The 27521-nt window shown below is 41.6% G+C and overlaps 1 protein-coding gene across 1 annotated transcript; it reads left to right on the top strand.

Moving 5' to 3' along the window:
• The first annotated feature begins 578 nt into the window (after positions 1 to 578).
• Positions 579 to 27382, top strand: LOC106602933 (macrophage colony-stimulating factor 1 receptor 1). The gene is made up of 21 exons (XM_014195954.3): positions 579 to 737; positions 10318 to 10584; positions 10667 to 10945; positions 11049 to 11185; positions 11322 to 11490; positions 11757 to 11967; positions 12119 to 12234; positions 12375 to 12486; positions 12655 to 12812; positions 13009 to 13136; positions 13228 to 13354; positions 13438 to 13545; positions 13726 to 13836; positions 13948 to 14128; positions 18163 to 18242; positions 24020 to 24129; positions 24645 to 24767; positions 24875 to 24986; positions 25094 to 25193; positions 25288 to 25393; positions 25839 to 27382. The coding sequence occupies exons 1-21, from the start codon at positions 686 to 688 to the stop codon at positions 25986 to 25988; spliced, it is 2937 nt and encodes a 978-aa protein (XP_014051429.3). The 5' UTR covers positions 579 to 685; the 3' UTR covers positions 25989 to 27382.
• Positions 27383 to 27521: the final 139 nt, after the last annotated feature.

Below are 27521 nucleotides of genomic sequence, written 5' to 3'. Positions count from 1 at the left end.
TCCATTATTTTCAAGGTAATGTACAGAACGTCAGTGTTCATCCCTTACATGTAAAAGCATTAAATCAGAATTATAGTGGCGTACTTGATCTGCGCATGTGCTAGCACAAGCAGCGCAAACTTCTTTCTTTTGCAGGACAGAAGTGAGCTCGAAATAGCTGAAAGTGTGCATCTTAGAAATAGTTTTCACATACAAACATTATGTTTCCTAACTCAGAATCAAATATTCTTCACAAAAATAACATGGGCGCTGTGGTAGAAAGTTTATTTTGATTGGTGATTTTCTGCATTTATCAAAAGTCCCGTCAGGTAGCCTGATTTCAGATGTGTCCATGTAAAACAGGATTATTATGGAAATCATTCTTCTTGCAAAGCTTGTTAACTTTTAAATCAAACTATTATATTAATCTGACTATTCACAAGAATCGCATTATTGTGTGCACATAACCTTACTCATTGACTCGTTCATCAAAAGAATGAAAGAAAACCCAAACTACTTTAACATGTACTGGCTGTATGCACTGTGCGAGGTGAGTAAGGGGAAGTTCTGATGACATTAGGCTATAAGGACTGAGAAGCCACACCAATCAACCAGTTCCTTAACTACCCTTGAGTAGAGCGGACAGACATTTACACATAGAGACAGAGCAGTCAGAGACAGACAGAGGCAGTGAGAGGGACAGAAAATGCTCTTCCTAGCCCTTCTCCTGGGCATCATGGTCTGCTGCACAGCCCAAGGTAAGCACGTGAATCAAATGCTACCCTAGTAATACTGTAAGTAGTTGAAAATCAGCTCCTATGGCTGCGTAATTTGTCTTTTGACCAATCAGATCAGATCGTTTGGCAATAAATGGGCAAAATAATTGGGCTGCCTGCTTAAACGCAGCCTTTGTTATCCAAATAATTGGGATTTCTTAACCAACAAGACCTAATTTAAAATCATATGGTTCTGTTAATATTCACTAAAATGTGTAATAAATGTGTCATGAGTTATTTTGATTTAAAAAAAAATCATTATATTGTATTTTGCACAGATAAATTGTCATTACATCATTCACAAAAGTCATCCAAAAGTGTATCTTTCATATAAAGTGTTTCTGAAGTTTCTAATGAATTTATAACACACATAAAAACCCACAATATTCTGGGTGGTTGTATTATATTTGACATATTCTACAATATAGATACATTATGTTTTGTCTTAATTAAAGGTTTATGACAAAACATAAAAATGTAACCATGGGTGTAACAGAATTTTTACTCAAGTTGATAATGACTTTGAGGTGTTCTGCATTAGTGAAGACTGTGACAGTGAGAACAGGTGTTTAGTTGGCTTTGTGAGTTCTGACATCTGAGAGCTGGGGGGTGGGCAGAGCTAACGGGACCTGTCCAGTTCCTGGTGAGCCCCCCCCCTCACTTCCCCACATCCCCATAAAAAGCAGAAGTAAGAGTGAGAATGGGAAACAGGCCCCCAAAGACCACGATCCGCCTAAGCAGGTCCCCAGCCCAATGTGTTTCCTGGAACTAGACGCTATGTGGGGTTTCGTTTCAACCATTTCCACACACACAAAGACACGGGTCAAACCGGCTCAGGCACACTCTCATTTCCCCTTTCTCCCTAAAAAAAAACAACAGAACAAATATGAAACAGACAGAAATGCCTTAATTGCTAAATAATTCTCACTGTTGACGTTGGTGCACACCGAGAAATTACATTTTCCTTGAATCATTCCTTTTTTCTATGGATGATTTCTAAGGCATTACCATTGAAGTAACTCATCATTCACCATTATGATACAATGCTATCATGTCAGTAACAGCAAATGACATAACTTTGGTACTCAAGTGTTGGCATCATTCCTGACAGAGGAGAAATTCAAGAAGATGTACTTCACTGACTTAAAGTAAGGGGATTGTTTGATGCCCATTTTAGTATTTTACATACAAAAAAGTGAAATACTATGATGTACAGTAAAAAAATTACAATTATTATTGCAGGTTTGTTGCCATGAATTAAAATGGGATGTCTTCACTCACCACAAAATGTCTTTGTTTTCACTGTTGGGGGTTACCCTGGGGGTCGGGTGTGGGGCTACACCAATGCCATGATTACTGTATATATGTGATAACCTTTGTATGCTTGCAATGCGCAATGATGGAAAAGTACTGGGTAATGGTAATGTATCTCTTTAATTCTCAGGATGCGAACTGCTTGTACCTGCTGATAGTCACGCAGCCTCAAGGCTGAGATGGCATATAGTAGAGTGAGAAACCACAGTCTCGACATGTTTTTCTCATTTTAAATACTTTGTATCTAATCCAATGCAACAATGTCTAATCCAATGCAACAATGGGGGCACGGACATCGACTCAAGGTTAACAATTAGGTGATAAACCAATCACAGTCTGATACTCAAATAATGTGAATATAAGTCAAGGTTACTCTCGTAACCCAGGTTCTCTGATATTATGAATGAGATATCGCACATATGGGATTCACCTGAATCTCATAATATATCTTTCAATATCTCACGTGGGATATGGCCAACTCCGTATGGCAAACATGCTCTTCCAAAGCCAGGTAGTCTCCACATGCCTGCCACGCCCTGACCATAGACAGCCTTTTATTCTCTATGTTGGTTAGGTCGGGGTGTGACTAGGGTGGGTAGTTTAGGTTGTTCTATTTCTATGTTGGCTTGGTATGGTTCCCAATCAGAGGCAGCTGTTTATCGTTGTCTCTGATTGGGGATCATATTTAGGCAGCCATTTCTCCACTGTGTTTTGTGGGATCTTGTTTTGTTTTTGTGTAGTTGCCTGTGAGCACTCCAGAACGTCACGTTTCATTTGTTCGTTTATTATTTTGTATTTGCTGAAGTGTCACTTTATAATAAAGATGTGGAACGCTACGTACGCTGTGCCTTGGTCCAGTTTTTACGACGATCGTGACAGAGCCAACCCTCAGAGGCCCTGACACAGGACGGTATGTGCCAAAGAAGGCGCAGTGACATCTAGCCAGTAGAACCTCACAAAAGTATGAGGAGATGATGCCCGACAAGCCATATTGCAAATCTCCTGTAAGGAGATACTCTCGAACGATGCCCAACAAGACCTCAGACTTTTCGGAGGCTGTAACTGCTTGCTATTATAGGCCAATATAAAAGCTTCCACAATCCAATGTGATAACCGTTGACAAGAGAGGGGCCTCCCCTTGCAGGGCCCAGGACACAAAGAGTTGACTCCTCTTGCGCAATGCTCTTGTTCTATCAAGAATATGTGCAATGCGCGTACTGGACACAAATGGTACAGACACTCATCTTCCGTAAAACTGAAGGGAAGGGAGGTAGAAAGCCACATGTGCCAAGGCAAAACAATTCTAATTGTCGCTGACCTTAGGCATAAAGGCAGGGTTAGGAAACAAGGGAACCTTGTAAAACCCCGTGGCAAACTGTAGGCATGAACGGTGAACTAAAAGTGCATGCAGCTCACTCATTCGCTTTATGGCCATAAAGGCTAACAGTAAAGCGGTCTTGAAGAAGAGATAACTCTCAACGCTTTCCAGAGGCTCAAAAGGCTGCTGTGAAATACCCTCAAGCACAATAGACAGATCCCAAGACGCGGCTCAAGGCTTGGAAACTGGACTTAATGAAACAACATAACAAGGGGTGTTATCCCACCGTGTTATTGTCAAAAGCCTATATGACAGGACGAAAGAGCGGCTAGATAGATCTTAACCATTAAATACATATACAGTCAGGTCCAAAGTATTTGGACAGTGACACAATTTGCATAATTTTGGCTCTGTACGCCACAACAATGGATTTGAAAGGAAAGAATCAAGATGCGCTTTAAGTTTAGACTTTCATCTCTAATTTAAGGGTTTTTACAAAATTATTGTATGAACCGTGTAGGAATTATAACCATTTATATACATTTATAACAAAAGTGCATTCGTCAAAAAAAAGCACAGTCGTTGCACCAGTGTACAGTTGAAGTCAGAAGTTTACATACACCTTAGCCAAATACATTTAAACTCAGTTTTCACAATTCCTGACATTTAATCCTAGTAAAAAAATCCCTGTTTTAGGTCAGTTAGGATCACCACTTTATTTTAAGAATGTGAAATATCAGAATAATAGCAGAGAGAATTATTTATTTCAGATTTTATTTCTTTCATCACATTCCCAGTGGGTCAGAAGTTTACATACACTCAATTAGTATTTGGTAGCATTGCCTTTAATTTCTTAACTTGGGTCAAACATTTTGGGTAGCCTTCCACAAGCTTCTCACAATAAGTTGTGTGAATTTTGGCCCATTCCTCCTGACAGAGCTGGTGTAACTGAGTCAGGTTTGTAGGCCTCCTTGCTCGCACGCACTTTTTCAGTTCTGCCCACATATTTTCTATAGGATTCAGGTCAGGGCTTTGTGATGGCCACTCCAATACCTTGACTTTGTTGTCCTTAAGCCATTTTGCCACAACTTTGGAAGTATACTTGGGGTCATTGTCCATTTGGAAGATCCATTTGCGGACAAGCTTTAACTTCCTGACTGATGTCTTGAGATGTTGCTTCAATATATCCACATCATTTTCCTCCTCATGATGCCATCTATTTTGTAAAGTGCACCAGTCCCTCCTGCAGCAAAGCACCCCCACAACATAATGCTGCCACCCCCATGCTTCATGGTTGGGATGGTGTTCTTTGGCTTGCCTACAGTCTCCCCCTTTTTCCTCCAAACATAACGATGGTCATTATGGCCAAACAGTTCTACTTTTGTTTCATCAGACCAGAGGACATTTCTCCAAAAAGTACAATCTTTGTCCCCATGTGCAGTTGCAAACCGTAGTCTGGCTTTTTTATGGCGGTTTTGGAGCAGTGGCTTCTTCCTTGCTGAGCGGCCTTTCGGGTTATGTCAATATAGGACTCGTTTTACTGTGGATATAGATACTTTTGTACCTGTTTCCTCCAGCATCTGGTCCTTTGCTGTTGTTCTGGGATTGATTAGCGCTTTTCACACCAAAGTACGTTCATCTCTAGGAGACAGAACGCGTATCTTTCCTGAGCGGTATGACGGCTGCGTAGTCCCATTGCGTTTATACTTGCGTACTATTGTTTGTAAAGATGAACGTGGTACCTTCAGGCATTTGGAAATTGCTCCAAAGGATGAACCAGACTTGTGGAGGTCTACAATTCTTTTCCGAGGTCTTGGCTGATTTCTTGAGATTTTCCCATGATGTCAAGCAAAGAGGCACTGAGTTTGAAGGTAGGCCTTGAAATACATCCACAGGTACACCTCCAATTGACTCAAATGATGTCAATTAGCCTATCAGAAGCTTCTAAAGCCATGACATCATTTTCTGGAATTTTCCAAGCTGTTTAAAGGCACAGTCAACTTAGTGTATGTAAACTTTTGACCCACTGGATTTGTGATACAGTGAATTATTAGTGAAATAATCTGTCTGTAAACAATTGTTGGAAAAATGACTTGTGTCATGCACAAAGTAGATGTCCTAACCGACTTGCGCAAACTATAGTTTGTTAACAAGAAATGTATATAGTGGTTGAAAAATGAGTTTTAATGACTCCAACCTAAGTGTATGTAAACTTCCAACTTCAACTGTAATTGGACAAACTAACATAATCATAAATTAAATTGTGAGTTTTAATACTTGGTAGCAAATCCTTTGCAGTCAATGACTGCCTGAAGTCTAGAACCCATAGACATCACCAGATCCTGGGTTTCTTCCCTGGTGATGCTCTGCCAGGCCTTTACTGCAGCTGTCTTCAGATCCTGCATGTACTTGGGGTGTTTTGCCTTCAGTTTTGCCTTTAGCAAGTGAAATGCATGCTCAGTTGGAGGGTGTTCTTGATCTGGCCAACTGTTGTGAAGGGGTTTTTTCTTCACCAGGGAAAGAATTCTTCTGTCATCCACCACAGTTGTTTTCTGTGGTCTTCCAGGCCTTTTGGTGTTCCTGAGCTCACCAGTGCGTTCTTTCTTTTTAAGAATGTACCAAATAGTTGATTTGGCCACACCTAATGTTTTAGCTATCTCTCTGACAGGTTTGTTTAGATTTTTCAGCCTAATTACTTTATTACAATTACTTTTGGTCCCTTAAAAAGGGGGTGACCACATATAAAAAGTAATTGCCACACCGTTCACCCGATTTGGATGTTAAATACCCTCAAATTAAAGCTGAAAGTCTTGGTGGTTCCAAACTTCTTCAATTTAAGAATGATGGAGGCCACTGTGTTCTTGGGGACCTTCAATGCTGCAGAAATGTTTTGGTACCATTCCCCATATCTGTGCCTCGACACAATCCTGTCTCAGAGCTCTATGGACAATTCATTTGACCTCATGGCTTGGTTTTTGCTCTGACATGCACTGTCAACTGTGGGACCTTATATAGACAGGTGTGTGCCTTTTCAAATCATGTCCAATCAATCAAATGTACCATCTCAAGGATGATCAATGGAAACAGGATGCACCTGAGCTCAATGTCGAGTCTCAAAGCAAAGGGTCTGAATACTTTTATAAATAAGGTATCTGTTTTTTATTTTTAATACATTTGTAAAAATGTCTAAAAACCTGTTTTTGCTTCGTCATTATGGGGTATTGTGTGTAGATAGATAAGAGAAATTATTAACGTAAATGTGGAAAAAGTCAAGGGGTCTGAATACTTTCCGAATGCACTGTACTGTAGGTATTGCAGTTACAAATGTGATAATTCAAATGTGAAGTATATCATTACCGTAGACCAGTGGTTCCCAAACCTTTTATAGTCCCGTACCCCTTCAAACATTCAACCTCCAGCTGCGTACCCCCTCTAGAACCAGGGTCAGCGCACTCTCAAATGTTGTTTTTGCCATCATTGTAAGCCTGCCACACACACACTATACTATACATTTATTAAACATAAGAATGAGTGCGAGTTTTTGTCACAACCCGGCTCGTGGGAAGTGACAAAGAGCTCTTATAGGACAAGGGCACAAATAATAATATAATAATAATCAATAATTTTGCTCTTTCTTTAGCCATCTTACATATAATACCTTATTTGTTCATCACAAATTGTGAATAACTCCACAGGTTAATGAGAACATAACTCTGCAATGTTGGGTTATATTGGAGAGTCTCAGTCTTAAATCATTTTCCACACACAGTCTGTGCCTCTACCTCATGGTAGTGAGGGCCAAGAATCCACTCTCACATAGGTATGTGGTTGCAAAGGGCATCACATTTGCCAAGGCAATAATCTCTGAGCGCAGCCCTATCCAGAAATCTGGCAGTGGCTTCTGATTAAATTTAATTAGATTAAAACCGCTTGTTGCGATTTCGATGAGGGTCTCTTGTTCAGATATCGGTAAGTGAACTGGAGGCAGGGCATGAAAGGGATAACGAATCCAGTTGTTTGTGTCATCCATTTCGGGAAAGTACCTGTGTAATTGCGTGTCCAGCTCACTCAAGTGCTTCGCTATATCACATTTGACATTGTCCATAAGCTTGAGTTCATTTGCACACAAAAAATCATACAATGATGGAAAGACCTGTGTGTTGTCCTTGTTAACTCTCTGGAATATGTGGGACGCTAACGTCCCACCTCAACAACAGCCAGGGAAATTGCAAGGCGCCAAATTCAAACAACAGAAATCTCATAATTAAAATTCCTCAAACATACAAGTATTATACACCATTTTAAAGATAAACTTCTTGTTAATCCAACCACAGTGTCCAATTTCAAAAAGGCTTTATGGCGAAAGCAAACCATGCTATTATCTGAGGACAGCACCCCAGCAAACATACACATGAAATCATAATTCAACCCGCCAGGCACAACACAAAAGTCAGAAATAACATAATGCATGCCTTACCTTTGAAGATCTTCTTCTGTTGGCACTCCAATATGTCCATTAAACATCACAAATGGTCCTTTTGTTCGATAAATTCTGTCGTTATATATCCAAAATGTCCATTTATTTGGCGCGTATTATTCAGAAAATACACCCGTTCCAACTCGCGCAACATGACTACAAAATATCTTACCTGTAATCTTTGTCCAAAGATTTCAAACAACTTTCCTAATACAACTTTAGGTATTTTTTAACGTAAATAATCGTTAAAATTTAAGAAAGGATAAACTGCGTTCAATACCAGAGGAAAGCAAAGTGGAGCTTGCTTTTCAGGTCACGCGCCTCTATCAAACAATACACTTCCCTCGACCCTCGTTCTGAAAAGGGCTACTTCTTCATTACACAAAGGAAAAACATCACCAATTTCTAAAGACTGTTGACATCCAGTGGAAGCGATAGGAACTGCAAGCAACTGCCTTAGAATTCTAGATTCCCAATGAAACCCCATTGAATAGAGAGTGACCTCAAAAATAAAAAATCCTGGTTGGTTTGTCCTCGGGGTTTTGCCTGCCAAATAAGTTCTGTTATACACAGACATCATTCAAACAGTTTTAGAAACTTCAGAGTGTTTTCTATCCAAATCTACCAATTATATGCATATCCTAGCTTCTGGGCCTGAGTAGCAGGCAGTTTAGTTCGGGCATGCTTTTCATCCAAAATTCCGAATGCTTCCCCCTATCCTAGTGAAGTTAACACAGACCAACCCCATAGCTTAATCATAGCCTCAATTTTGTCCCGCACATTGAATATAGTTGGAGAGTGTCCCTGTAATCCTAGATTTAGATCATTCAGGTGAGAAAAAACATCATCCTGACAGGCCAGTTGTGTGAGAAACTCGTAATCATGCAAGCAGTCAGACAAGTGAAAATGGTCAGTAAAGAAAACTTTAAGCTTGTCTCTCAATTTAAAAAAACTTTGCCCCTTGATAACCAGCGCACTTCTGTATTTTGTAAAAGCGTTACATGGTCGCTGCCCATATCATTGCATAATGCAGAAAATACACGAGAGTTCAGGGGCCTTGCTTTAACAAAGTTAACCATTTTCACTGTATTGTCCAAATCGTCTTTCAAGCCGTCAGGCATTCCCTTGGCAACAAGAGCTTCTCGGTGGATGCTGCAGTGTACCCAAGTGGCGTCGGGAGCAACGGCTTGCACATGCATTACCACTCCACTATGTCTTCCTGTCATGGCTTTTGCACCATCAGTACAGATACCAACTCATCTTGACCACCAAAGTCCATTTGATGTCATAAAGCTGTCCAGTACTTTAAAAATATCCTCTCATATTGTCCTGGTTCCAGTGGTTTGCAGAAGAGGATGTCCTCCTTAATAGGGCAAAGGGGGATACTTAGTCAGTGATACAACTAAATGCCTTCAACTGAAATGTGTCTTCCGGATTTAACCCAACCCCTCTGAATCAGAGAGGTGCGGGGGACTGCCATAATCGACATCCACATCTTTGGTGCCCGGGGAACAGTGGGTTAACTGCCTTGCTCAGGGCCAGAATGACAGATTTTTACCTTGTCAGCTCGGGGATTCAATCCAGCAGCCTTTCGGTTACTGGCCCAACGCTCTAACCACTAGGCTACCTGCCGCCCCCCATTAACTTAACGGACATATATCAGGAGCTGTGCCAGGCGTGACACATCTGTTGGCTCATCCAGCTGTAACGCATATAATTCACTGGTTTGTATGTGAAGCAGTAATTGTTTCAAAACATCTCCTTTCATGTTACTGATGCGTTGTGAAACAGTGTTGTTTGATGAAGACAATGTCTGTATAGTTTTTTGGCCTTTTCCCCCAGCAGTGTCCCAGCCATATTCGCGGCAGCAGGAAGAATTAAGTCCTCCACAATAGTATGGGGCTTGCCTGTCCTAGCCACTCGGTAGCTCACCATATAAGACGCTTATAGCCCCTTCTTATTAATGGTATCTGTTACTTTTATACATGTCTTACTACTCAAAAGTCGTCTTTATTCTCGCTCAAAAAACTCCCATGGCTTATTTTTCAAATTGTCATGTTTCGTTTCTAAATGTCTGCGCAAGAGTGAAGTTTCCCACGAGAGAGTAACAGTTAATGTGATTGGATGTTAATTATTTGTCTAGGCTACCTGTATTTGACATTGTGTTTTTATTTCGCTGGACACTAGATAGTTTCATTTTATTTTTGGCAGTGAAACGAGGCTACTCAGGCGAGAAAAAACCTCACCCAAAAGTATAGCCCCGTTGGAAAATAGAAATGTACTGTTTGAAAATGTGAATCCCATTTTTATTTGGCATACTAACGACAGCATTGCACGTACCCCAGTTTGGGAATAGCTGCTGTAGACTATGTCTGCATTCCATGATGCACGAGATTGCTAGATTTGATTATGTGTGTTATTTATTCCTGGTTCTGTCTTTGGTCTGTTGACAGAGCAGAGCCCTCCAGTGATCAAGCTGAACTCGGTGGTGCTGAGGGAGGCTGAGTGGACTATCCCTATTGGAACCTCATCTTTCACCTTGACCTGTGAGGGGTACAGCACAGTCACCTGGTCAACCACAGCATTCAAACTCATGAGGAATACTAGATTGGGGAGTGTGATTACCACCAGCCGCCTTACAGTAGACTACACTGGCACATACAAGTGCATGTATGAGAACCAACCAGACCTCATGTCAGAGGTCCACATCTATGTGAAAGGTAAGTGTGTAAGTATTGTCATATTCAGTGCTCAACTTGAAGACTCACATGCACCATATATCACGTGTTATTGTCCTTATAGATCCCCATAACATCTTGGTGACCCCTCGAACCCTGGGAGATGTGAAGGAGGGCAGTGATGTTCTCCTCTGTCAGCTGACCAACCCCATAGCCACTGACCTATCCGTCCGTAAGGCCAATGGAGACCCTACACCCACCGACATGAACTACACTGTCAACCCAAAGAGAGGAATCCTCATCCGATACCTTCTGACCAGCCACAGCGCAGACTACGTCTGCAGTGCAAAGATCAATGGGGTCACGAAAGTCTCCAAAGTTGTCCCCATCTTCGTCATTCAAAGTGAGATGAAGTTGATGCCTGTGCATTTGTGTTTGTTGGACATTGAGGTTATTAGCCCCAAAGCATTTCAACACGTCTAAACACTTCTCTACGTCTGTTCCAGGGTTGCGTTTTCCACCATCTGTGTTAATTGAGGTAGATGGGTATGTTCGTATTGTTGGAGAGCAGCTCCTGATCCTCTGCATCACCAGCAACCCTAACCACTTCTACAACGTGACATGGAAACACTCCTCCCTCGAAGTCAGTTAAACAGTAGCGTATTGTCAATTTCTGTCATTAAATCATAGATGTTTTCCCTACCGACGTGTGCTTTTAACTTGTATGATACAGTATATTTCTGAAGATCTGAACTGATATGTTGGTGTTGTTTTTATAGGCATTGGACTTTTCACGTAAAATAATACAAGAGGACCAGAGTAATCAAGTGCACATCACCAGTAGTGTGACTATCCCAGCTGTGGCCATGTCTCACACAGGAAACTTCACCTGTACAGCCATAAATGAGGCTGGGTTCAACAGCTCCACCACCTACCTGCAGGTTGTAGGTAAGCATTAGGGAGTGTTGATCTAGTGTCTAATATGTTTCACTACACAGAAACATACAGTAGTTATGTAAGCCTGCAAGATCAGGATGGTAGTACGAGGCTAGTGTTGATTTCCACAAACACCAAACACGGAAACCTGTTTTAAAAGTGAAACTCAGCTCAGCATCCTCAAAGGAAATTGGGGTGTGACAATCTCAATTTTCAGTTTAGTTCAAGTTCGTGGTCACAATAATGTTATCTCTCTATTTTCCCTCTCACCTCATCAGATAAGCCTTACATTAGGCTCATACCCCGCCTGTCACCAGATCTCTACCTAAATGGCTCCTTAGTTGAAGTGAACGAAGGAGAAAACCTTGAGATAAACATTCAGATCGAAGCATATCCCCAAATCAAGGAGCAGTGGTGGGACATCCCCATGTCTCACAATCACAACATCTCCACTCATGACGACACATGGGCCGTCCGATACAATAACAGGTCATTGTTTTCCACTCTAGTTTCACTGGACATGATTTGTCTGATTCTGAATGTTTGTATCGCATCATTTATAAAGATGCTGCGTAAATACAGAATCTATTTACTGAAACTGCGCTGTTATTTGAAACCGACTGATACGGTCACCCTGTAGGTACGAGAGCAGCTTGCTGCTACAGAGAGTGAGGTCTGAGGAGAGAGGCCAGTACACCCTCCACACTAGGAGCACATGCCTCAACGGCTCCATCACCTTCAATGTCCAAGTCTACCGTAAGTGATCTCACTCCAATGTAATCGGTCACATCAACATTCAAACTGGCAAGAAAATATGGACCGCAATTGTGACCCGATCTGAGGATGTGACGCCGACTTAAAAAGCGTGATGGTGTTTGCCCTCTCTGACTGAGTAGAGAAGCCCAGTGCCATGGTCAGACTGAAGAATGTTACCACCCTGACCTGCACCGCCTCTGGATACCCAGCTCCCACAATCCTCTGGTACCAGTGCCCAGGAATAAAAACCACGTAGGTGTAAAAACTGATGATGTAAAAAGGGCTTTATAAAACACATTTGATTGATTGATTGTAGATTCCCTAACTGGATTGCAATAGAACAAGATCTTTCCAAGGCACAAGATGCAGAGAGAGCTGTTTCACTGTTCTGTGCTCATCCTGATGTTCCTCTGTTGTCAGGTGTGATGGTGATAATGACACCGTGGAGGTGCAGCCTCTTCTCACCAGCACCATGGAGGTGCAGAGTGAGCTGACCCTCAGTCCCTCAAGTATGGAGGTCACAGTGGAGTGTGTGACCTTTAACCTGGTTGGTAAAGAGCGGGACATCTTCGTATTGCGTAAGACAACCTTTGCAGATATACAATATACTGTACAAAGAAAAGTTTTGTGAGATTCTCACATGGCGCTGGTTCTGTCACATTATGACTAGTTTTAAAACAGCTACAGGTAGTGTTATTTGTAATATCCCCTTTCAGTGCTGAATAATGTCATGAGCTGACTTCAAGGGCATCAAATGTGTTTGTTATGTCTTAGGTGTCCCTGCTGTGATTTCACCAGAATTTGTAACGTCCAAGCTGTTCACACCCACTTTCATTGGAGCCACCAGCACAGCAGCCCTTCTGTTCCTTCTGCTTGTCATTGTCCTGTACAAATACAAGCAGGTAAGTTGCATTTACTAGCCCATTCACTGGCAATCAATGTCCAAAGACATGTGCAGTTAGACCATTACACAACATATGTTTTCTCTCATAGAAACCAAAATATGAAGTCCGGTGGAAGATCATTGAGGCCAATGACGGGAATAACTACACCTTTATTGATCCTACACAACTTCCTTATAATAAGAAGTGGGAGTTCCCTCGTGATAAGCTGAGGCTTGGTATGTTTAATTGCAGTTTTGGGGATAAAAACAGAGACCAGTACACTAAACAGTAATGACTGACTGAATACTGTGTGTTCCAGGCCAGATTCTGGGAGCAGGGGCTTTTGGGAAAGTAGTGGAAGCCACTGCCTATGGTCTGGGGACCAATGACAACATGACCACACGCGTGGCAGTAAAGATGCTCAAGCGTGAGTTAGCCTCCTCATACTGTGTGTAAAATCTTTCCTGCAGCGTTGCATTTACTTTACAAAAGGAAGTCAAAGTTATTGTACAATAGATAACTGTTATTGGATACTTGCTGTTATTGAATACTTGTACCGATCGTAGAAGAAGCACTACCTCAGTACAAAATTACTTCTCCTCCTCAGCAAGCGCCCACTCAGAAGAGAGAGAAGCTCTGATGTCAGAACTGAAGATCCTCAGTCACCTGGGATCTCATGACAACATTGTTAACCTGTTAGGGGCATGTACTCAAGGAGGTGCGACAAACTCTTTTCTGTACTTATATTTCCACACAAGAAGGTCAACATGACTTGGTGAGTGTCATTGGTTAACCAAATCGGTCATCCCATTATTGTGTTCGACCACAGGCCCAATGCTGATGATCACAGAGTACTGCAGCTATGGCGACCTGCTTAACTTCTTGCATGGCAAGGCCAAGCTGTTCCTGTACTCTATCCCGAGCGGACCAGGGAATCCAGAGGTTCCACGGGTTCCAGAGAACAGTGATCACTACAAGAACACATGTGCACAGGAGTCCCGTGTAAGGAGGTAGGCTGTACTGATCACTAACACGCTTCTCTAGTCTCAACTCACTCTTCTTTTTCCAATCTCCCAGCAGAGACATGGTTCCTGTTTAAGTGAAAACACACCAGAAACGAAAAACAGATGTGAAACAAAGTTTCAGTCTCCACAAATGGTTTATGTAATGTGTATTCCACTAGTCAGTGACCTCATGTGCTCCAATTTTATTCATTGCTCTCTGTGGTGCCGTATCACAATCCACATTCTAACAAGAAATGCATGCCTCTTCACACGTGTCAAGGTCTTTATGCTTTCATTGAAACCACACATTATAATGCCTACACAGAATACATGTATAGTGTAGACCGTAGTGTAACCTTGTCATGTAGTAGACTCAGTAACATGAGGACACAATGGGTATAATTAAAGGGTACATTTACTCTGCAAGCTTACCACTCCATCACAGCAAACATCATCAGCACATATACTCTTCTTCTACATAGCACTACATCATCTCCGTAGTGATGTGCAGTTCGCAAACAATTCGTTCCTTTTGAACGACTCTTTTTACTGACCCGAGAGTCATGACTTGTTCATTTTAGTCGTTTGACCTGCTAGTGCTGGCCGCAATGAGTCCTACTGCAGGATTGATACACACTCCTCCAGCTCAGTGGCTCCAGAGACCTGCTCCGACTACTAACTGCCTGTCATTATGCTCGCAGGAAAATAGATCATGAGCATAGAGAATTAAAAAATACATGTTTAGAACTCATGATAGATCGCATGGTGCAAGAATGACTACAATTAATTTATTATTGAATTTTATAATGGACACAGCTTTGTAGAACCAAAACATACACACCCTCTCCTCAATAAAATTCAAGTCGGGAATTAATTGTTTTGGGGGGGGGCTATGACCCTCACAGCATTGCTGACTCAAATGAACGAAAATGAGTCGAAATATTCATTATTTTGTCTGAACGAGTCGAAAAGATCAGACTCAGTAAAAAGAGCCAAACTTCCCATCACTACGTCTCAGTAGGTTCTTCAGAGTTCTGTATTACTATCCAAGTCTGTACCCAAACAATTCGAGCTTCTACTTCTAAAAATTCACCTTTCCAGAAACAAGTCTCTCACTGTTGCCGCTTGCTATAGACCTCCCTCTGCACCCAGCTGTGCCCTCGATACCATATGTGAATTGATTGCCCCCATCTATCTTCTGAGCTCGTGCTACTAGGTGACCTAAACTGGGACATGCTTAACACCCCGGCCATCCTACAATCTAAGCTTGATGCCCTCAATCTCACACAAATTATCAATGAACCTACCAGGTACAACCCCAAATCCATAAACATAGATATCATCCTAACTGCCCTCAAAATACACCTCTGCTGTTTTCAATCAAGATCTCAGCAATCACTGCCTCATTGCCTGCATCCGTAATGGGTCTGCGACCAAACGACCACCCCTCATCACTGTCAAACGCTCCCTAAAACACTTCTGCGAGCAGGCCTTTCTAATCGACCTGGCCGGGGTATCCTGGAATGACATTGACCTCATCCCGTCAGTAGATGATGCCTGGCTATTCTTTAAAAGTGTCTTCCTCACCATCTTAAATAAGCATGCCCCATTAAAAAACAATTGAACTAGGAATAGATATAGTCCTTGGTTCACTCCAGACCTGTCTGCCCTTGACAAGCACAAAAACATCCTGTGGTGTTCTGCATTAGCATTGAATAGCCCCCATGATATGCAACCTTTCAGGGAAGTTAGGAATAAATATACACAGGCAGTTAGGAAAGCTAAGGCTAGCTTTTTCGAACAGAAATTTGCATACTGTAGTACTAACTCAAAAAAGTTCTGGGACACTGTAAAGTCCAGGGAGAATAAGGGCACCTCCTCCCAGCTGCCCACTGCTCTGAGGCTAGGAAACACTGTTACCACCGATAAATCCACTATAATCGAGAATTTCAATAAGCATTTCTCTACGGCTGGCCATGCTTTCCACCTGGCTACCCCTACCCCGGTCAACTGCCCGGCACCCTCCACAGCAACCCACCAAAGCCCCCACCATTTCTCCTTCACCCAAATCCAGATAGTTGATGTTCTGAAAGAGCTGCAAAATCTGGACCCCTACAAATCAGCCGGGCTAGACAATCTGGACCCTCTCTTTCTAAAATGATCTGCCGGAATTGTTGCAACCCCTATTACTAGCCTGTTCAACCTTTCTTTCGTATTGTCTGAGATTCCCAAAGATTGGAAAGCTGCAGCGGTCATCCCCCTCTTCAAAGGGGGTGACACTCTAGACCCAAACTGCTACAGACCTATATCTATCCTACCCTGTCTTTCTAAGGTCTTCGTAAGCCAAGATAACAAACAGATTTCCGATCATTTCAAATCCCACCGTACCTTCTCCGCTATGCAATCTGGTTTCAGAGCTGGGCATGGGTGCACCTCAGCCATGCTCAAGGTCCTAAACGACATCATAACCACCATCGATAAGAGACATTACTGTGCAGCCGTATTCATCGACCTGGCCAAGGCTTTCGACTCTGTCAATCACCACATTCTTATTGGCAGACTCGACAGCCTTGGTTTCTCAAATGATTGCCTCGCTTGGTTTACCAACTACTTCTCTGATAGAGTTCAGTGTGTCAAATCGGAGGGCCTATTGTCCGGACCTCTGGCAGTCTCTATGGGGGTGCCACAGGGTTCAATTCTCGGGCCGACTCTGTATACATCAATGATGTCGCTCTTGCTGCTGGTGATTCTCTGATCCACCTCTACGCAGACGACACCATTCTGTACACTTCTGGCCCCTCTTTGGACACTGTGCTAACTAACCTCCAGACGAGCTTCAATGGCCTCCAACTGCTCTTAAACGCAAGTAAAACTAAATGCATGCTATTCAATCGATCACTGCCCGCACCTGCTCGCCCGTCCAGCATCACTACTCTGGACGGCTCTGACTTAGAATACGTGGACAACTACAAATACCTAGGTGTCTGGTTAGATTGTAAACTCTCCTTCCAGACTCACATTTAGCATCTCCAATCCAAAATTAAATCTAGAATCGGCTTCCTATATCGCAACAAAGCATCCTTCACTCATGCTGCCAAACATACCCTCGTAAAACTGGCCATCCTACCGATCCTCGACTTCGGTGATGTCATCTATAAAATAGCCTCCAACACTCTACTCAACAAATTGGATGCAGTCTATCACAGTGCCATCCGTTTGTCACCAAAGCCCCATACACTACCCACCACTGCGACCTGTACGCTCTCGTTGGTTGGCCCTCGCTTCATACTCGTCGCCAAACCCACTGGCTACAAGTCTCTGCTAGGTAAAGCCCCGCCTTATCTCAGCTCACTGGTCACCATAACAGCACCCACTCGTAGCACGAGCTCCAGCAGGTATATCTCACTGGTCACCCCCAAAGCCAAATCCTCCTTTGGTCGTCTTTCCTTTCAGTTCTCTGCTGCCAATGACTGAAACGAACTGCAAAAATCTCTGAAGCTGGAGAGTCATATCTCCCTCACTAGCTTTAAGCACCAGCTGTCAAAGCAGCACACAGATCACTGCACCTGTACATAGCCCATCTGTAAACAGCCCATCTATCTACCTACCTCATCCCCATACTGTATTTATTTATTTATCTTGCTCCTTTGCACCCCAGTATCTCTACTTGCACATTCATCTTCTGCACATCTACCATTGCAGTGTTTATTGCTATATTGTAATTACTTCGCCACCATGGCCTATTTATTGCCTTAACTCCCTTATCTTACCTCATTTGCACTCACTGTATATAGACTTTTTGTTTTCTTTTGTTCCACTGTATTATTGACTGTATGTTTTGTTTATTCCATGTGTAACTCTGTGTTGTTGTATGTGTCGAATTGCTATGCTTTATCTTGGCCAGGTCGCAGTTGCAAATGAGAACTTGTTCTCAACTAGCCTACCTGGTTAAATAAAGACGAAATAAAAAATAAAACAATTCTGTTCTGTAATTCTGCCGTACAACAGAACAAACCTCTCAGTCCTCTGTGTGTCTGCAGTGACAGTGGGATCTCGTGCTCCAGCTCAGACAACTACCTGGCCATGCATCCAGCGCAGAGACCCAAACACTGTCCTATGGGTAATTAGCATCCTTTACTCATCACAGTAACATAGAGAGGTTTGTGGAGTGGAACAGCAGTATACACGGCTAAGTCTTAAGGTTGCAAAACTACTGATAATTTACAAAAGTTACCAGCATTTTCAGTACATTTTGTAATTAACAGGTAATCTATTGCAAATTTGGTAATTTATACTTGAATAACTTTTAAACATGTGATCATATAAAATATATATTTTCTTAATCTTTATATCTGTCCATATTGCCCATGAGTTTCTAGTTGATAGTCCATATGGTTCAAGAAAAAAATTGTTTCATTCTTTTAAAAAGCGTCTAATCAACAATGACATTTTAATGTTGGGACTATAAGGTTCTATCTGCGCAAAGCATAGTTCTGAGAAATTTGAGCATCAAAATGTTTACAACCCAGATCTCAGAACTGTTTTGTAGTGAATTCTTCTTTCATAACCAATTCAGGTCTTCACCTTAAAGTACCTTAAGTGCAGACTATCAAAATACTGAGACGTTTGTAAAACAGTCTTCCTAGGGGGGTGCAATCGCAGATAGAACCGTATGGCTGAACCCAGATTGACATTTCAGAACAATAAGGTTCAATTTGACACAGAATGTTACAATTCTTTCAATTTCAATAGAACATAACAAAAAAGTGGGAGATGTCAAGAAACACTGGCATGTTTAATCATCGGACACAGCTTTGCCAGCTTAATTTAAGAATCTACCACTTATTGTCATATGAGATGTCGCAATTTACGAGATGAAATGGTCCATGCCAACTGCCAGCCACAAAAGAAAATCAGCCAGGCTCTTTCACGCCCTCTCCCGAGTGGTAGCTATAAATGCAGAGGTTGCGCACAGTGCAGCAATAGGATGAGGTGTGAATAGTTCTGCCACCCACATACAGGGAAACGGTTACAAACAAATGACATTATGTGATACACCACCCATGTTATCTACATGATTAAATGTCCATGTGGGCTGTCTGATGTAGATAAAACCTCTCGTTCTCAAACAGAGAATCTGTGAATATAAAAATTCAAATCAGGAGAAACGACAGGGATTATCCAGTCGCAGCACAATTTAATGACCTAAAACATGACATTTCTTCCTTTTTATTTTGTGGCATAGAGAAAGTTAAGATATCAGACAGGGGAGGTGATAAACTAAATACTCTAAGCAAAAGAGAATGTTTTGGGATTTTCACCCTTCAGACATTATTTCCTAAAAGTCTTAATGATGAAATGCCAACGTATGTTATGATGTAAATGTGAACATAAATGAATGCCCCCATTTCAGATTACTCTGACGTTTTGCTTGCGCTGTACCCAATGATTTATGAAAACTTGCTTGGTAGGTCGATGTCCTCATTGTGGTTTTACAGACGTGTTTAATAAATTTTATGTACACACTTTATAAGAATATTTATGAAATGCAGATTGTTATATTTGGTAGCCTTACTTGTTTTCCCTCGACTCCAACCCCATTCGATGCGTGGAACGGATGTGGGTGGGGCTATGTCTATATAAGGGTGCTAATTTAAAAAAACTCCCAAAAGCTCTGACGAAGGCCTTGAGGCCGATACGTAAGCTTATTAAAGAGCAGTGATACTATCAAGAGCAGTGTGCAGGTTTCTTCTTTTTTTTTCACAATAGAAAATTTGACATTTAATGAATAAATAAAGATAATACCCTTACGTCTTTCTAATCACATAAAATATACAGCGCTTTCGGAAATTATTCAGACCCCTTGACTTGTTCCACATTTTGTTAGGTTACAGCCTTATTCTAAATTTGATTAAATTCGTTTTTTCCCTCATCAAGCTACAAACAATACCCCATAATGAAAAAGCAAAAAAAAAAAAAAAAAAGTGTGTGTGCTAATTTATATGAACAAAAACATAAATATAACATTTACATAAGTATTCAGACCCTTTACTCAGTACTTTGTTGAAGCACCTTTGGCAGCGATTACAGCCTCGTATGATGCTACAAACTTGGCACACCTGTATTTGAGGAGTTTCTCCTATTCTTCTCTGCAGATCGTCTCAAGCTCTGTCAGTTGTATGGGGAGTGTTGCTGCACAATTATTTTGAGGTCTCTCCAGAGATGTTAGATCGGGTTCAAGTCAGGGCTCTGGCTGGGCCACTCAAGAACATTCAGAGACTTGGCCCGAAGCCACTCTTGCATTGTCTTGGCTGTGTGCTTAGGGTCGTTATCCTGTTGGAAGGAGCAGGTTTTTATGAAGGATCTCTGTGTACTTTGCTCCGTTCATCTTTGCCTCGATCCTGACTAGTCTCCCAGTCCCTGCCGCTGAAAAACATCCCCACATCATGATTCTGACACCACCATGCTTCACCGTAGGGATGGTGCTAGATTTCCTCCAGCCGTAATGCTTGGCATTCAGGCCAAAGAGTTCAATCTTGGTTTCATCAGACCAGAGAATATTGTTTCTCATGGTCTGAGTCTTTAGGTGTCTTTTGGCAAACTCCAAGTGGGCTGTCGTGTGCATTTTACTGAGGAGTGACTTCTGTCTGGCCACTCTATCATTTTTATTTTATTTTTTTATTTTTTTATTTCACCTTTATTTAACCAGGTAGGCAAGTTGAGAACAAGTTCTCATTTACAATTGCGACCTGGCCAAGATAAAGCAAAGCAGTTCGACAACATACAAAAACACAGAGTTACACATGGAGTAAAACGACATACAATCAACGACATACAGTAGAAAGAAATAAGACTATATACAATGTGAGCAAATGATGTGAGATAAGGGAGGTAAAGGCAAAAAAGGCCATGGTGGCAGAGTAAATAAAGTATAGCAAGTAAAACACTGGAATGGTAGATTTGTTATTTGAAGAAAGTTCAAAATATAAATAATACGGTGCAAAGGAGCAAAATAAATAAATAAATACAGTCGGGGAAGAGGTAGTAGTTTGGGCTAAATTATAGATGGGCTATGTACAGGTGCAGTGATCTGGGAACTGCTCTGATAGCTGGTGCTTAAAGCTAGTGAGGGAGATAAGTGTTTCCAGTTTCAGAGATTTTTGTAGTTCGTTCCAGTCATTGGCAGCAGAGAACTGGAAGGAGAGACGACCAAAGGAGGAGTTGGCTTTAGGGGTGACCAGAGAGATATACCTGCTGGAGCGCGTGCTACAGGTGGGTGCTGCTATGGTGACCAGTGAGCGGAGATAAGGGGGGACTTTACCTAGCAGGGTCTTGTAGATGACCTGGAGCCAATGTATTTGGCGACGATTATGAAGCGAAGGCCAGCCAACGAGAGCGTACAGGTCGCAGTGGTGGGTAGTATATGGGGCTTTGGTGACAAAACGGATGGCACTGTGATAGACTGCATCCAGCTTGTTGAGTAGGGTATTGGAGGCTATTTTGTAAATGACATCGCCGAAGTCGAAGATTGGTAGGATGGTCAGTTTTACGAGGGTAAGTTTGGCAGCATGAGTGAAGGATGCTTTGTTGCGAAATAGGAAGCCAATTCTAGATTTAATTTTGGATTGGAGATGATTGATGTGAGTCTGGGAGGAGTGTTTACAGTCTAACCAGACACCTAGGTATTTGTAGTTGTCCACAAATTCTAAGTCAGAACCGTCCAGAGTAGTGATGCTGGACAGGCGGGCAGGTGCAGGCAGCGATCGGTTGAAGAGCATGCATTTAGTTTTACTTGTATTTAGGAGCAGTTGGAGACCACGGAAGGAGAGTTGTATGGCATTGAAGCTCGTCTGGAGGGTTGTTAACACAGTGTCCAAAGAAGGGCCAGAAGTATACAGAATGGTGTCGTCTGCGTAGAGGTGGATCAGAGATTCACCAGCAGCAAGAGCGACATCATTGATGTATACAGAGAAAAGAGTTGGCCCAAGAATTGAACCCTGTGGTACCCCCATCATAAAGGCCTGATTGGTGGAGTGCTGCAGAGATGGTTGTCCTTCTGGAAGGTTCTCCCATCTCCACAGAGGAATTCTAGAGCTCTATCAGAGTGACTATAGGGTTCTTGGTCACCTCCCTGACAAATGCCCTTCTCCCGATTGCTCAGTTTGGCCGGGCGGCCAGCTCTATGAAGAGTCTCGGTGGTTATAAACTTCTTCCATTTAAGAATGATGGAAGCCACTGTGTTCTTGGGGACCTTCAATAATGCAGACAGTTTTTAGTAACCCTTTCCCAGATCTGTACCTCGACACAATCTTGTCGCGGAGCTCTACGGACTATTTCTTCGACCTCATTGCTTGGTTTTTACTCTGTCATGCACTGTCAACTGTGCGACCTTTATATAGACAGGTGTGTGCCTTTCCAAATCATGTCCAATCAATTGAATTTATCACAGGTGGACTCCAATAAAGTTGTAGAAACATCTCAAGGATGATCAATGGAAACAGGATGCACCTGAGCTCAATTTTGAGTCATAGTGAAGGGTCTGAATACTTATGTAAATAAGGTATCTGCTTTTTATTTTTAATACATTTGCAAACCTAAAAAACTGTTTTCACTTTGTCATTATGGGGTATTGTGTGTAGACCAAGTTTTTTTTATTTAATCCATTTTAGAAAAAAGCTGTAATGTAACAAAATGTGGAAAAAGTCGAGGGGTCTGAATACTTTCCGAAGGCACTGTATTTATTAATGTTCATCACACATTTGTTAAAGCGATAGTTCACTAAATTGACAAATACTCTATATCCTATGGAAAACTAGCAACATTGCTAAAGTTTAGCTCTGGGTGATATATTTTTCTGGTCTCTGACACCCAAAATCAGTAAACTATTTGCTAGTTATCAATAAACTGTAGTAGATGTTTATTTTAGTGAAATACCCCTTCCATGGAGGTTTTTATATTGCTATATAGAACATGTAAAAAAAATAGCAATGCCTCTCCAATGGGCCTTAAACAAGCTGTAAGGCCACTGCATTTATTTATTTTTACCATAAAGACCATTCTTCTGAAAAAATGGTGAAAAAAAATCTAAATACTTGCAAACGCAGACCAGAACTTATGATACGAATAATGAAGGACTTCTGCAAAATGAAGGTTCTATCTGCAAAATGTGTGGTTGGAGATAATTTGTTTTTCAAGTCCCAGATCTCAGAACTGTTTTGTCTTCGTCTTTCATGACTCAATAAGTACATCACCTTACATACAATTATTTTCTATTTACAACCCAGCATTGTGGGATTGGATTGCTGCTAGAACCTTATAGAACCAAGTTCAAAGGTGTTGGCACAGACATAACTTTTTTTGTTCATTGTAAATTGACTTTTTCACAAATCTGACATCTCACATGTGAAGAACCACCTAAAGAACAGCTTTATGTGAATAACCCATTTTTGACCAAAATGTCAGATAGATCCTTATACTCCCAAGGTCTCGATTTGCAAATATCTATGCAACGCTTCCAATGATTTACATTTTTCACAACTGACACCAGTTTGGCACCAAAACATTTATAACAAAGACCTATTGGCATTGTAAAATAAATAGAAGCGTGTGCAATATATAAAGGATATTTCATGCTGAAACTCTCATGTTAAACACCAATGGTATTCACTTAGTTGATGGGTTATATTTAGGATAATGTTTTACAGCTTTGTCATTCCATTTGTTATATTACAATTATATTTGATTATTCTATACCTTTTATATGTTATGAAAATTCCATAAAAAAACCTTGAATGTTTCCAAAATGTCAGTAGTTTACTGGTAAACTTCGAAGGTTACCTGAAATATGCCCTCCCTTTGCAACCCTGGGCTCATATACTCTCTCTCTCTTCCTGATAGGTTCCCTATGTGAGGATCCAGAGACAGGCACCTGGTCGCTGGACATAGAAGACTTGTTGAGGTTCTCCTCTCAGGTGGCTCAGGGAATGGACTTCCTGGCATCCAAAAATGTAATACAACAATACAAATGTAATTACCGTAAATTCCGGACTATAAGTCGCAACTTTTTTCCCACGCTTTGAGCCTCGCGGCTTCAACAATGACGCGGCTGTTCAAGTTGAAGGAGATTGATCTGGCTGTTGGAAAAGGAAATAGAGCTGCTGCACGGGAGCTTGGTCTTAATGAGTCGATGATAAGACGTTGGAAACAGCAGCGTGAGGAATTGACTCAGTGCAAAAAGACAACTAAAGTTTACTGGTAATTTTTTATTTTTTGTTACAAGCCGTGTTTCGTTAAAGCCTGTGTAAAGTTAATTTGTTTCAATGTACCGGTAGGCACCTGCGGCTTATAGACATCTGCGGCTTATTTATGTTCAAAATTAAAAAAAAAATTAAATTCAGTGGGTGCGGCTTATATTCAGGTGCGCTTAATAGTCCGGAAATTACGGTAATATCATAACTCATGTAGTGTAACATGCAGATGCAAACACGTACATATGAATGAAACCTATGTTGTCTTCGTGCAGTGCATTCACAGGGATGTGGCGGCTAGGAACGTCCTCTTGACCGATGGCCGTGTGGCAAAGATCTGCGACTTTGGCCTCGCCAGAGACATCGAGAATGACTCCAACTATGTGGTGAAAGGAAATGTGAGTTAATAACATATCAAGAAATCACTTTAGTTTTAGAGGCTCCGATCCTTGAATGATTGCGAACTATGAAATGATGATGATCTCTAAAACTATTGTATTCCCAGGCCCGTCTGCCAGTGAAGTGGATGGCCCCTGAGAGCATTTTTGAATGTGTGTACACAGTGCAGAGTGACGTCTGGTCCTATGGGATACTGCTGTGGGAGATCTTCTCTCTGGGTGGGTCACACTGGCATGTGATGACAAAAATACTGTCTTATGTTGAATTAATCAAAGTTTGTGTCCAAATAAAATATCCGAAATAAATGTTTGGCTGGTATTTCTAGGTAAGAGCCCATACCCTAATGTTGTGGTGGACACCTGGTTCTACAAGATGATCAAAGATGGATGCTACATGTCTCAGCCGGACTTTGCCCCTCCAGAAATGTGAGTATTATACTTCAAGATGGGTATATCAGCGAAGAGATAAGACATTACCTGACAGCCTGCTGCACTATCTGAAACGGATTGTTCTCCTCAGATACACCATCATGAAGATGTGCTGGAACCTGGTACCAACAGAGCGTCCAACCTTCAGTACCATCGGCCAACTTATCCAGAGGCTACTGCCTGACCAGCCAGACCATGTAAGATGGACTTAAGTGACCTACTGCCTACTGGTTAGAGCTTTGGGCCAGTAACAGAAAGGTTTCTGGATCGAATCCCCGAGCTGACAAGGTAAAAATCTGTCGTTCTGCCCCTGAGCAAGGCAGTTAAGCAACTGTTCCCCGGGCGCCGTGGATGTCGATTAAGGCAGCCCCCCACACCTCTCTGATTCAGAGGGTTAAATGCGGAAGACACATTTCAGTTGAAGGCATTCAGTTGTACAACTGACTAGGTATCCCCCTTTCACTGTAGAAAATATATTTAAGTTTAGTCTCTCTCTTAGCATTCCATTAACTTCTAATCATTCCCTACAGCTAGATCTACTGTACTTCTACAAGTATGAGGAAGAATATCATTTGGTGGGAAAATATGGTTTGGGGACATCAAGACTTTTAATGTGATACTAAGTATCCTGACTTCTGCCAGACCTACAGGAATGTGCAGGATAAGACTCCACAGCAGGAGGCAGGAGAGCAGGGGGACCCAGCTAAGATTAATGAGGATTGTGATCAGACACTGAACCAGGAGGGAGAGGAGGAGCCCATGATGAAAAAGAACAACTACCAGATCTGCTGAGAGCACATCAGACCATCATCAATGACTATACATTCACATTAATATCTGTCAATCACAGGCAAGAGATGGGTGGACACACACCAGTTTATCCAAATGCCTTGATTCTCATTGTACAGAACATGATTTCAGTGCCAATACGGTAACTGCCAGTAAGCAACATCGGGAACTAAGCTTTTATGCCTTGATCATGTTATGCCTTGATCATTGATCAAATGACCAAAAACTCATAATTAGGTAACATAGTTAAAGTATCTTTCAAGCTGCAATATGTACGTTTTTGGGTGACCCCACCAAATTCACATGGAAATGTGAGTTATAGATCTGTCATTTGCAGTGAAAGCAAGTCTAAGAAGCAGTAGATCTGTTCTGTGCACTATTTCTATGCTTTTCCTTTCACAAGTTTCGTTTTTGCATCTTTCACTTTCTATTTTGTACACAAGCTTCAAACAGCTGAAAATACAATATTTTTTTGTTATTTCACAGCAGTTTAGATGGTACCGCCACAGGTAAGGAAGACTCAGAGATACCTCTGCTGCAGAATATAAATTCATTAGAGTTAACTGAACCTCAGATTGCAGCCCAAATAACAGAGGAGACTGTGTGAATCAGGCTTTCATGGTCGAATTGCTGCAAATAAACCTTTATTAAAGGACACCAATAAGAAGAAGAGACTTGCTTGGGCCAAGAAACACGAGCAATGGACATTAGACCGGTGGAAATCTGACTTTTGATCTGATGAGTCTAAATTTCAGATTTTTGGTTCCAACCGCTAAAGGTGAATGGATGATCTCCACACGTGTGGTTCCCACCGTGAAGCATGGAGGAGGAGGCGTGATGGTGCTTTGTTGGTGTCACTGTCTGTTATTTTTTTTAGAATTCAAGGCAAACTTAACCAGCATGGCTACCACAGCATTCTGCAGCAATACACCATCCCATCTGGTTTGCGCTTACTGGGACTATAATTTGACTTCAACAGGGCAATGACCCAAATCACACCTCCAGGCTGTGTAAGGGCTATTTGACCAAGGAGAGTGATTGAGTGCTGCATCAGATGACCTGGCCTCCACAATCACCCGACCTCAACCCAACTGAGATGGTTTGGGATCAATTAGACCACAGAGTGAAGGAAAAGCAGCCAGCAAGTGCTAAGCATATGTGGGAACTCCTTCAAGACTGTTGGAAAAGCATTCCTCATGAACCTGGTTGAGAGAATGCCAAGAGTGTGCAAAGCTGTCATCAAGGCAAAAGGTGGCTACTTTGAACAATTTAAAATACGTTTGATTTTGTTTTTGCTTCCTACATGATTCCATATGTGTTATTTCATAGTTTTGATATCTTCACTATTATTCTACAATGAAGAAAATAGTAAAAAATAAAGAAAAACCTTGAATGAGTAGGGGTGTCCTAACTTTTGACTGGTACAGTATATACAGTGCATTCGGAAAGTATTCAGACCCTTTGACTTTTTCCACATTTTGTTACGTTACAGCCTAAGTCTAAAATGCATTACATAAAATATTTTCCTCAATTTAC

This window comes from Salmo salar, chromosome 04 (assembly GCF_965601325.2).
Source record: "Salmo salar chromosome 04, fSalSal1, whole genome shotgun sequence".
Taxonomy (NCBI): domain Eukaryota; kingdom Metazoa; phylum Chordata; class Actinopteri; order Salmoniformes; family Salmonidae; genus Salmo; species Salmo salar.
Note: the sequence above shows the minus strand (reverse complement) of the source record. Positions and strands in the feature narration are given on the sequence as shown.